This window comes from Chinchilla lanigera, unplaced genomic scaffold, assembly GCF_000276665.1.
Source record: "Chinchilla lanigera isolate Chin_1 unplaced genomic scaffold, ChiLan1.0 scaffold00141, whole genome shotgun sequence".
Taxonomy (NCBI): Eukaryota; Metazoa; Chordata; class Mammalia; order Rodentia; family Chinchillidae; genus Chinchilla; species Chinchilla lanigera.
Window position 1 is genome coordinate 3128811 of NW_004955542.1, and position 12113 is coordinate 3140923.

At 47.3% G+C, this 12113-nt stretch overlaps 1 protein-coding gene across 1 annotated transcript; it reads right to left on the minus strand.

Moving 5' to 3' along the window:
* Positions 1–373: 373 nt before the first annotated feature.
* Positions 374–11422, minus strand: Cops8 (COP9 signalosome subunit 8). The gene is made up of 8 exons (XM_005411238.2): positions 11246–11422; positions 10220–10290; positions 8678–8726; positions 6985–7117; positions 4267–4374; positions 2942–3004; positions 1983–2030; positions 374–1337 (listed from the first exon to the last, which is right to left on the minus strand). The coding sequence occupies exons 1-8, from the start codon at positions 11321–11323 to the stop codon at positions 1258–1260; spliced, it is 630 nt and encodes a 209-aa protein (XP_005411295.1). The 5' UTR covers positions 11324–11422; the 3' UTR covers positions 374–1257.
* Between the last annotated feature and the right edge of the window lie 691 nt (positions 11423–12113).

The window sequence follows — 12113 nt, forward strand, 5'->3', positions numbered from 1 at the left end:
CTGAACATCCGGGCTGATCCCAACCTGCCAGGCATTCATTTGTTCTTATAATGGGAGGTTAAAAATCGCCATCACCCCTCTTGCTATTGACCCTCTGGCTACTTAAATTCTCATTTCTTCATTTGTAAAGTAAATTTACACAATTTTACTTATCAGTTAAATGAAACTGAAAAGGTATTTCCATATATGTTTAAAAAATGAATGAAATAAACTTCATTAGTAAAATGAATGAAAACATAAATTATGTATCACTGCCCAGACTGATAGAGATCATTTCTACCTGATTAAGAAATTCTTATTCTGAGAGGCAAGACAAACTAGAAGGTATCCACAGAAACACCAAGACAGCAAAATACCTAGAAACCACCTCAGATGACAGTTCAAAAATTCAATTAAATATTTATTGAACAAATGCAGAATAAATGATCTAAGGGGTATCTTAATCTAAAAATACAGTAACTTCAAACATTCAGGGGCTGTCACACAAAGAATAAAGACTTGTTCGGCATTTCTTCCAAGGGCAGAACTTTAAACAAACAGGCAACCAACAGGCTGCAGCAGAGCTGTGCAAGTGCATCACTCCTCTTAACAGCTCCTTTCCCCACACCATGCGCTCCACACTTAACCTGCCCCTTCCTCTGAAAACAGACGTTAGAACTTAATACTTCTCATGAACACCCTAAGTGGCACTGTCACAGCAAGCCCTCCTCTGCTAGCAATGGATATACTCATACTATTGGGAAAGACTGTAACAAACTGGTTCACTCCGGAAATGTCCATTTGTTCCTCAGCTACGTTTCAGTATTCTACCTTAGCGATTCTGGGGAGGCAGGGATAAAAGAAAGCCTATTCTCCCAAGGGTGGATCACACTCATGCAATTCAAGTCCTTCCCTGGGACAGTCCTCGGCCAGCCCCAGAGGCAGCACCACCACTGCCCACTCGGGCACGCATGGGAACGCAGCGCACTGGGGCAGGAGGGCTTATGCCTAATTCACTAGGGAATGTAAACTACCGGCATGATACTGACAGTGCCAAATTGTTACCTATTACAAAATGAGAACTGCCTCAACTATTCGGCATAATGCTTAAGGACAAAATATATATAATATACTTTATATTATATATGCATTTTATCACATATTCCGTAAGGAATGCTGAGGTGCTTCATCCATCCAGTAAGTTGAAAATAAAAATTTTACATTTCTCTATTTGTCAGTGTAGAGGATTCTGGAGGTGGTCTTGAAGTCGACGATCAGTCAGTTTTCAAGGAAAGCCACATAATCGGTCAGCCTAGCTAACTGCTGCTCATTGGGGATCGGCGGAACTGGGGCAGGCTCTGTGGGTTAGACAGCGAACTTCAAGTTAGACTCCACCACGCAAAGCTTTGGTCCTGCCACCCACCTCAAATTAACGCCTTTAATTTGAACAAGGTCATATCTCAGATCTACCTGAATTTAAGACAATTTCACGTCTCTCGGGAATTTCTGAAACAAACGAACTCCACTTTTAGGAGCATGGTTTTCCCTAACTGCACATAAAACCCACCTGACACCGTCGTGGAAGTACCCTACAAGAAAGTTCAAAACACACTGAGCAGGAAAGTCTCTTTTAGGAGACAATCTTGGAAAAGCCCCTACCCGTGGGACATTTAACCCGCAGAACTCGAGTGGCCCCCGTGTTGGCTCCCTCTCGGAGATGGCTGCACTCAGCGAGAACCCCCCAAGAACGCACCCTCAGGAGCCACACTCTAGTGTGCAGTTACCACGCCAGCCTCGGGATGCAGCCTGCTCTCAGAAGGGGTCAAGCTCTGGCGGGGCCCACGAGATGGCACGCAGGTGCTGGAGGGTGCTGCCCTCAGGTGAGCTACGGGGCAGCCCACAGTTCCAGTCTTGTAACTGGACATATTACTATAAACTTCTCACATACACATTACAGAAAGGAAATTAGAACAATGGGACATTTAAAAAATGAAAATATATACCTGATAAGGGATTAATTCTGTTAAAGGAAACATCCAGGGCCCCTGCAACTAAAAGAAAAGCATAATTTACATCTGCCTTTGCAAGACCTTTCACAGAACACAGTGTTTTCACTGTGACAGCCCTTTCCAGCCGTTTATTCTCGTATCTCCTGCGTCATCAGCAGTCTTCTCTCGGCAGTAGCGTGGCCGGGGCGCATCCTGCTACCTCGTGCACCCCCACAGGGCCGAGCACAGCAGCAGCACTCAGGGGAGGTGGTGCACACTGGACAGATACACAAGGGTTTGTGGGCGTGGGCACCGTATGCATGGTCACTGGGGGCACTGAAGACCCGACAGGAAGGCAATGCACGGCAAGCAGGAGGCACAGGAAACGGCAAGCAGCAAGGAGTGGCTCACTTATGTGAGCAAGACAGGGGCTCAGTCACGTGCTTATGATCCCAGCCCCCAGGAGGCTGGGACAGGAGGATTCTGAGTTCTAGGGTACCCTGACCTACAGAGTGAGACATCTCCAACAACCACAATAACAACAAAATCCCCTCAAAACCCAAAACACAGAGGGGCTAGGAATTTGAATCGAAACAGGGACAAGTCCCAGGCTTAAGGCCTTCAACGACGGCAAGAGCAGTTAATCCTGTGAAAGTGAGTCACAGGAAGTGTCTGCATGACTCATGGACAAGGGATAGCTGAGTCTTTAATCTTTAAAGGCCAATAGTTTAGATCTTAAGAAGAAATGGCTCCATAAATAAAATGATCAATTAACACTTAGCAAAAACTGAGAATAAGGACCATGAAACACAAACATACTGGAGTCTTGCATTTCTGCCCTAAGTGTCCACATTCTGCGTATTTAAAATGTGAGTCACTTCCACTGTGTTAGTATAGTAACAAATTATTCAAAAGCAAGGCCTGAAAACCTGAAGCAGTTGGTGCTACAGAAATGGATACACAGCGCCCCCTACCTGGCTTTCTGGGTAGAACCATTCTCGTGGTGGAGTCCGCTTGCCATCCTTGTTCTAAGATACCTAGAAATGTGGATTTCAGGGAACAGTGAGGAAATCAGGTAAACAAATGCGCTCCACCATCTGTCCACAAAATTACTTACCCAGGAGACACGACAGGTTTAGTTCAACCTGTCATGGAAATTTCTACTAGAAAAGAACATGGACAGCATTTGAATATGTGATAGAAAACACGTAAGCTCATTTTTGAAATACTCCTGAACATAGTATCAAAGCTTTACTGCACTCTGTCAGGCTCACTAACAGGGGTAAGTTTTCCACAAAGCATTAAACAAATCAGTTTATTAAACCAGACATAAGGAAAATGTGTATGACACCTTTAATAATTACATGAGCACTAACAAAGATGATGGGTATTTTTATGGAGATCCTTTCATGTAATCATCACAACCCTATGAAGTGGAGCATACACTTTTCATTTAACTGTTGTGGAAAAATCAAGTTTTGGGAATTCCAGTGGTGTTTCCCAGGTCACATGGCTAGCGTGGAGGATCAGCCGTGTGACCAGGACTCACGCTGGTCTGCTAAGAACACGGGCTCTGGGGTATACGTGAGAAACAGAGTGAGGACCGACCTTAAGAGAAGAGGCAAAGCAAATGTCAGAGTAACAGTACGATTCTTGTATGATTCTTGTTCATACAAGAATTTCAGGGCTGGGGTTGCAGCTCAGTGGCAGAGCAAACCCTTGGCAGGCACCAGGCCTTCGGTTCCATCCCCTACAGCCCACCAAAAGAAAACTTCAATCACCCTGTTCTCTTATGGGTCTAAAATTGTGAGGACCTAGAGGTTGACGAACAGGCCATGGGGCATGGTAGAGCTCATATTTTAGTTTGAGAATCAAAATGTGGGTCATCCCAGCACAATGCAACCGGTAAGTGATACTCTAGACGGGGGCGGGGCGGCACAGACCCCTGGGGTGTGAGGAAAAATGGGGCTGAACAGGGACGTGCGCGCCTTACCCAGGAAGGTGAAGTAAGGCCTGTGAACGTGAGTGGCGAGGCCGATGAAGGCGTACTCTGCCAACCAGCGGAGCAGACATCATGTATCTGCCTGCTGCAGAACCACTCACGTGCTGGGTCAGGAGGTGCCTGCTGCTGTCTAAAACCCCTGGGGATGCCATGCAATGCTGCATGTCACCTTCCCGAAAAGCAAACCCAACCTCAATTCCTGAACATCCAGTTAGGAGCGCTCCAGAGAAGGCACTGTGACCTGTCATGTGCACCTGTCTTTTGATTCCTTGTGAGTAAAAAGTAAGTCGGAAGTACCTTTCACAGCCTCTTCTACAGGAAGTCCAACAAAGGCCGCAAAGTCATCGGCGATGATGGAGGTGTACGCTTGAGAGACCAGGGCGAAGGCGCGTCGCCTTGTCGCATCTTTTGTGGAACAACACAGCAGGCACGTTAAGAACACAGTTATACTACACTCCTTCATGAGACTGGATCAGCTCAAAGACATCTGTGCTTACAGCAGACATGTACACGCCCAGCATATTCAGAGGCTCAAATATTGCTAACAAAAGAGAAATACACGTACACATTTCCCGAGATCAGAGAGCAACCAAGGTTACAAGGACAGGAAGCAATTAATATATGCAAGACTCCAACCCTAAGAAAATTTAATTTAAATATGGTGCTGGTTAATCTTGACTGTCAACCTGACTGGCTTGAGAGATACCTGGGAGGTCAGTAAAGCACACTTCTGGGTGTCGCTGGATGGTCACAGGGGTGTGACCTTGGGGACTGCCTCAACCTGGGCCCTGGCCTTTACTCTGCCTCTTCTGTGGTCTATGTCCTGGCTGCCATGAGGTGGGCAGCCATGAGGCCCTTCCACCATGTTTCTGCCTTGGAGCCAGCTACCCATGGACTAAACCCTTTCAAACTGTCAGCCAAAATAAATATTTCCTCCTTTAAGTTGCACATATCAAGTATTTTGTCCCAGCAACAGAAAGTTCAATGATATAAACATACTGATGCATTTGGGATATAGCTTTTCTTTCAGTTTTGTCTTTCACTTGCAAACACAGGGATGGATGGATTAGAAAGCCTACTTCTCCTCAGAAAGGTATCCACTGCAGGATCACACCTAGGAGCTGCAGAACAAACTCAAAACCAGAGCACCCTTCCTAACTTCCCAAGCCTGCATCAAACTCTCACCTTCTTTCAGGCTCAAAATCCAAAATTCCAACCCCGAATGGTCAATTCCAGAAAGAGGCTGCCAGCCACCAGCCACAAAAACTCTTCCCTAGAAAAGGCGTTTGGGAGCTTACATAGCTACATGAAGTAAGTTCAGGGATGAGACAGATGAGAGCTCCCCTGGAGCCTGCCAGCCTTCTTCCGGTGTGGTGCACTTCTGGAATGTAAGGCTTCTCCACCCGGCTGCTAACGAGCTTTGGAAATATCCTGGATTTACTTTCCATAGCAATAGGCAAGGTTACACATGCAGTCTCACCCCTTCGCACTCAGGGCTTGTGGTTTACACGGTTCCACACTTGCCACCTCTCGTCTTTACTAACATTCCTGGGTCTGCTTATCAACTCCCCATAGCACCAAATCCATGACCAGCTCTGCCTGCTCTAAATTCATGGCATCACCGTTTACACTCAGAATGTGACGAGCCATCTTTCTGCACCTGTGGCATACGTCTCTGGTGAGGCGTGTGCAGAGGACAACCTCGCTGATGGTACTGAACCACCAAAATGGTGCATGAACCTGGTCTTTAGCTTTGTTTTCTAATATTCCATAACCACAGACACTTACACTCGCCTCACTTCCTGCTAAGCCTGGTACCCTCCAGGTCTCAGCGAGCCATGACTGTCTGCTCTTCCTTCCAACCTAGCTATACAGACCCTAAAGCATCCCACAGACATCCTGCAAGGCTACAGTCCAAGGAGAGGCGCTGAAGAAGGACAGAAGTGCCCATCATAAGCTACGCTTGGCTGGCAAGCCTGCGATAGTAAACACACTTACTTTAGTTCAAATATGCTGGTTGGGTTTCTAGAGTGCAGAACAGAATAGAAAGTGAAGGCCTGAGAAATCCAGAAGGGCCACAGAGAAGCAGAAAGTGTTAGGACTGAAAAACAGAACACACAGGGAGGCAGAGGCAGGCTGGCAAAGGTGGCAAGAACGAAGCCCAGGGCTCCCAACACAGCAAGCGCTTCCGCACTCAAGCTGCTTTTAACCACTGGGTACAAGTGACTGGCCACTTTGAGACCCTCAGGCTGTGTAGTCTGATCTCAGGGAGGCACGCGTTCCCAGCCCATGGCAGAAGGTGCGCTAACGCAGCAGGTACCTGACATCGGGTGCCAGTCTAACCTGGAACAGTTCTCAGTTGGATCAGAGCCCCTGGCAGAAGGCTGACTCTGCTGCTCACAAATACTTCAGTGCCTCTTCATCACTGAGAACGCTCGCTGGCAGTGCCGGAGGCAGGAGGAGGAAGAGCTGGGCAGTGCCCCACCATGCCCAAGCCACCTCTGCCTACTACGCTGTGATGTACGTATATGTGAGTATGTGTGTGTGCGCGTGCGCCAATGGCTACAGCACCGCAGCTCCTTTGCCTGGCGGGTGAGCTCCACTGGGAGGTCAGTGGCTAGGGGCAAAGGTCAGGACACTCACCCTCCCAACCCCTCCTGCCTCGCTCCAGCTGGCCTGGTCCCACAGTTGCTGTAGGCAGCCGCCGCTCACCAGCGCCCCACTCACACCAGGCCCTTGTCTGCGGGTGCAGGCCCTGGGGGAGAATGGCTACAGCCCCAGCCTATGCTAGTGTCCTGTGAAAACAGTTCTTTCTCCAGCCTCTCTTTAGTTTTGTCACCTTCAATTTTCTAAATTTCTAACTGGACCACTGGGTGGCATGGGACAGTCATGCATGTAACTCCAGTAGTGCAAGCCAGCAGGAATGTGTTAAAAATCACACAGAATTAGTTAACATTTCAGCACTTAGGAAACAGGGCTAGCCCAATGGAAGCCTTGACCACACAGGAACACTACCTCTGAGCGCTTCCATGATTGGCTGCACCGTCTCAGACCACTGGTGGGAGTTGATGGTCGTATAGATCCCAGGGAAATCTCTCTGCCAGATTCTCTGTCCTACTGACCAAATTCCTCCAAGTTCAGAATTTGCCTGCAATAAATATTATTGCCTTTGAAGGTACCCATTCTGCAATTTACCAATGACGCCATGTCAAAACAAAATACCACATATGATACAATAAAACTTGTTAGCTGTATTGTTAAGGGGATAATTCAGTATTTCTGTTAAGAGATGCAACTACTTCATCTATTATCAAAATGTTTTCATGCTGCAAGCAGTAATATAAAATATCTGTACATCTGACACACATTTTTATTACAATAACAAAGCATGAGAAATTAGTTTACAAATATTTCAGAATTAAGCTGGGGGCTGGCTGTCTTAGTCACTGTTGTTTCTAAAGATACTGCATTTATTTTTCTCACATATAGTCAGTATGTGTACCTAGGACAAAAAACAAACTGATTAACCTACAGGCAATCTAAGATGTCATACGCTATAGCCTCTCTAAGTAGATGGTTTGTTCTGTTTTTGTTTCTTTGGCCATTCTGGGGGAATGCACCCAGGTCTGAGTATAACCTCAGACCTTATTTTGAGAGAGGGTCTGAGTAGCCCTGGCTGGCCTCAAACTTGTGATCCTTGTGCCTCGGCCTCCCAAGTGGCTGGGATGATAGCTGTGTGCCACTGCACTTGGCTATCACTCTTCTTCATCAACCAAGTACGGTGAAGAATACCCTCACCTCACTAAACCCAGTATCAAGGAAAGAAGAGGTTATCACTGGAAATTAAACACGCACTTTACTCTGCTGTCAAAGAAACTTTTCACAACTTATTGCACCTAATCTTCCATTCAAAATGAAAAAATCTAAGATTCTAATTAGCAAAATTATCTTAATGCTGTGAATACTCACTTAAAGAATATCTTATGAACATTACCAGTTTCAAAATAAGTACCTGTCATGGTTTGTGTCTAGATGTCTCCACAAAGCCTCATGCAGTCATGGGGCAGCTTCTAGAGTTTGTGATTGATCCATGGTCCAATGCTGGGGTTACGGGTGTGAGTGCTACTCCCGCCCTGGGGCAGGCAGCCTGCATACAATATAAGGGAGGGAAGGAGGCTTGCTCTCCCTGCTGCCGCGCCTCCCTTTTGCTCTTGTTGCTTTGCTGTCTTCCAATGCCATGAACTCGTGTCCTCTGCCATGTGCCACCCTGCCTTGGAGCCAGCCCAGTATGGACTGAAAACCTCCACAAACTGTGAGCTGAATAAACCTTTCCCTCCTTAATTCTGGATGTCAGATATTTTGTCTCAGCAATGACAGAAAAGTAACTAAGACAGCACCATTGTAGGAAACTGCATAATCAGTTGAAAATGTCTGTAACTCCCCTCTCCTACATTTAAACTGGCTCAGCTGGTATCTGGTAGAGCCATGCCTCTAAGACACGTCTCAGGGAATCTGACCAGGAAGAGGTAGGCATCCATTTCTGTACCATCCCACGGAAATTTAAACTTCTGGTTATAAAAATCTAAAGATGTAAATGCTAGTTTAATGACGATTTCTTTAACACAGAGAACAGGTATGTTCGAGAGCTGCCGTGTTAGTGACTATTACTACTATATTAAAGCAAAAAATGTATTGAAAGAATACTTACAGATTTTATAGCAGGGGGTATCCTTTTCCAAAGATATCTTGCGTTATTCCTAATTTATATAAAGAACAATCAATTAGAAAATAATGTCAGTGAATAGTTAAAATTACTAGGTCCCAATGCAAACACGTAGAAGTAAACTATGAAATACAATTAATGATACAGAATAAAAGTTAGTTTTATCTGAGTTTATTCTGGGAAAATTCAAGTAGTTTTCCAGATAAAAAGACATGGAATATATTTATCAAAGTCATTCTGCCATTTTTACTGAATTCTTAAAAGTAATGATTCAGATCCCAAACTAAGGAAATAATACGTTAAACACAGACTTACACAGAATTGCCCACAGAATTTACTCAGACACATAAAACAAATGTATGTGTTTAGAAAGCTCTAGTATTTCCTGATGAGATGTGATACAGTGAATGGTTACATTAAAAAATACGACAGACAAAGACCCACTGTCATTGATTCTGCTGTCAAAATCCTCCCCCTTGCACTAGACACACTGATTCCATCACTTTTGCCACTTTTTGAAGCTGGTAAGGAGTCATCTTCCGTGAGCTCCTGTAGCTGTGCAGTCCCTGCTGCCTTGATGTCGTGAATCAATTCAAAATGTTTCTCTTTCACGGTCACTTTGATTTGCGGGAGGAGGCAGAAGCTGCGTGGTGCCAGATCCGGCAAGGTGGGTGAGGGGCGCCACAGTGCTTCTACAAGCTGCCTTCCCACTGGATGGCAGCAGGCAGCAGCCATCGTATTTTTAACAAAACTTGGTAAACCTACTCCTGAAAAAGGCTTTCCAGAACTAGGCAGAAAGGGACAAGAATGAAGGAGATAAACGGCAATGTCTTTTACTGTAATAAATTTGTAAATGTAAACATTCACTATATATTTTGATTCCACCTTTTGACAGATCTTTCCTCCCAGGAAGTACAGAGCCCTTAAAACTTTCAACACTATAGTTTCTAGGAGACTGGAACAAACATGTGATAATGGGATTACAAAAAATGAAACAATTTACGATACATGCATAATTAAAATCTGTGTAGCTATTAAAAAGATATCAAAAAGAATTTGTAAGAATGTAAAACAAAATTGTATCAGAAATCCTTGATAGGTCCTAGACCTGTAGGAGACGCCTTTAACACAGTTGTTTCCTGACTTTTCCTAGGGAACATGACTAGGAAAAAACTTACAAGAAATCTCATACATGTTGGTAGTAAATCTGTCATGGCTTTCTCAATTTTTCCTTTCATCTTTTCATCTACTGATTATAAGTGAGATGATAAGCAGATTTAAAAATACTGATACTCTAGTCTGTCATGTCAAACTAAAATTCTTAAAGGAAGCGTATGTAAAACAAATATATTTTAAAGTAACAGTATCATCGTAATGCATTTTCATTTAACAGGAAGTAGATAAAACAGGTATCACAATAAAAAACAACTCATCGAGCCTATGCTTTGCGATCTGCTTCACATTACAATGATTTCTGTGTAACTCTGAGAAGCCGCTGCTTGGAGCTTTAGGTAGAATGGTACTCACATGTCATTGTGGAGCAAATATAACGCTAGAAGCTGACCATACACTGGGGGTGTGGCGATTCCTCCAGGAGCCTGGGAGGCCAACAGTAAGAGAAAAACCCACTGACACTTTTTCTTTTACTGAAACAGCACGTTATTAACAACAATTTAAAAAGCAAGCCCATCTTATACAGTATTTCAGCTATAACCACAGCTCAGAGAAACTCCAAGCGCTAAAACCCAGAGTACTGAATTTAGATCTGTCCTCAGCTGTGAATTTCTCTTCCCCCTGAATTTCACTACATGTACAAGAATATCTGAAGTCCCTTCCCCAGTTCTCAGATTTGTACTCATGCAATTTTACTATTTTAGGAAACAAACTCTCAACAGATTACTAAAACAGGATTCTGCCTACGCTACCAAACCTGCTAAAGATCTACGTAAGTAACGGGGAAACACCGCGGCTGAACAGCGAAGATCTCTCTCTCCTTGCGCAGTCTGAACTCACTTAGGGAACAGCTGAAGTGTCTGCTGGCGAGCTGCTGCTTCTCGCCGCTGTCTGCTCCCGCTACACTAACCTTGTAATTGTTTAAGTGGCCAAGAAACGTTCACTGCTGCCTGGCAGACCTTTCCGGCTATCTTACTGCACACAAAATGCCAAGCTCGTAACAGGACGAGACCAACAAGGGTTTTCTGAGCCAAAAAGGGTTCTTTCCCGTCCCGTGCGGGGGAAGGGGCGTCCGGCTCCGGCCCGGACACCGGGGGGCACGCGCCAAGCCTGCTGAATGCAGAAGCACACCGGTAGGTGCCGGAGTGAAGACGCACAGGGACGCCGGGCTCACAAATAAAACCAACAGAAACCTCCGGCGAGCTCGGGACGACCGGCCGAGACCCCTTCCGGTCGGGGCCGGCCACGGCGGCCGGCTCCCCAGCTCCAGCTCCCGCTCCACCGGCGCTCCAAGCCCGCGGGCTCCGTTACCCCAGAAACCGGAGCTGCCGGGGGCCGGGGGCGCCGCCAAGCTCCTCCCGGCGCGACGCAAACGGGTACCTCGAGCTCCTGGTTCTCGCACTGATCCAGCAACTTCCTAAAACTGAAGGTACTTTCCGCCATCACCGCCACTGGCATCTTCCCGGCCGGTCTCACCGCCGCACCTTCCCGACCGCCACACTCCAGACTGTTCCTCGGGGCGTCGCGCCCGCGATGACGTAAAGCCAGCCTCGCCGGCGAGCGCCGCCGCGCAGGCGCACCACCGGCTCTGGCGCGTCCGCAGGCGTCACCGGGGCCGGAAGGGGCGTTGCTCCTCTGCCCTGCGCTCTCGCTGCTCTGGAGGACACGCCGGCTTCCGGCGTGAGGCACAGCGGGGACGGACGGGATTGGCTCAGTTTGGGGCTCGCACGAGGGTGCCGCTTACACCTGACGTGGGAGGAGAATACGTTCTCGGTGCTAAAACTTGCTGTGGAGGCAGAGTGAGACGTTTGTTTGAGGCATGAGGGATCTGTTACGGCGAGCGCCCCTCCCCCGCAGGCCCTGCGCCGCGCCCCGCAGGGAGCAGCTGCTCCGCGGCCCCGGGCTCCGGACCTGCGCGCCCAGCGGCCCCCTGGCGTGTCCACCCGGATCCTGCCGCGCCTGCGGACGGGGCTCTAAACTGACTGCTGAGCCCCCCGCGCCTGCCTCCGGCCCGCATCTCCGGCGCCGTCCTCCGCGCCCGGGCTCTCGCTCACACCGCACGCCCCGGGGGAGGCCCGCAGCTGCTGGCCAGGCTGACTGCTCCCCCTTGCAGACCTGTCCGCACGGCAGCCAAACTGACCTTTGTCCGAAACATAAATCAGATCTTCGTTACTCTTCTGCTCAAACCCCTAAAATCCGAGGGCTCCGCGCTTGCAGGATCGAGCCCCCATATCCTCTCCAGCCTGCT

What these genes read in the sequence shown, in the direction of transcription:
- Cops8 (XM_005411238.2), bottom strand. Translation starts at nt 11,323, where the DNA reads ATGCCAGTGGCGGTGATGGCGGAAAGTACCTTCAGTTTTAGGAAGTTG. An exon ending in TACCCCCTGCTATAAAATCT is followed by an intron (nt 7,118 to 8,677) that starts GTAAGTATTCTT and finishes TATTTATTGCAG; the next exon opens with GCAAATTCTGAACTTGGAGG. An exon ending in CAGAATTAATCCCTTATCAG is followed by an intron (nt 1,338 to 1,982) that starts GTATATATTTTC and finishes TCTAACCCACAG; the next exon opens with AGCCTGCCCCAGTTCCGCCG.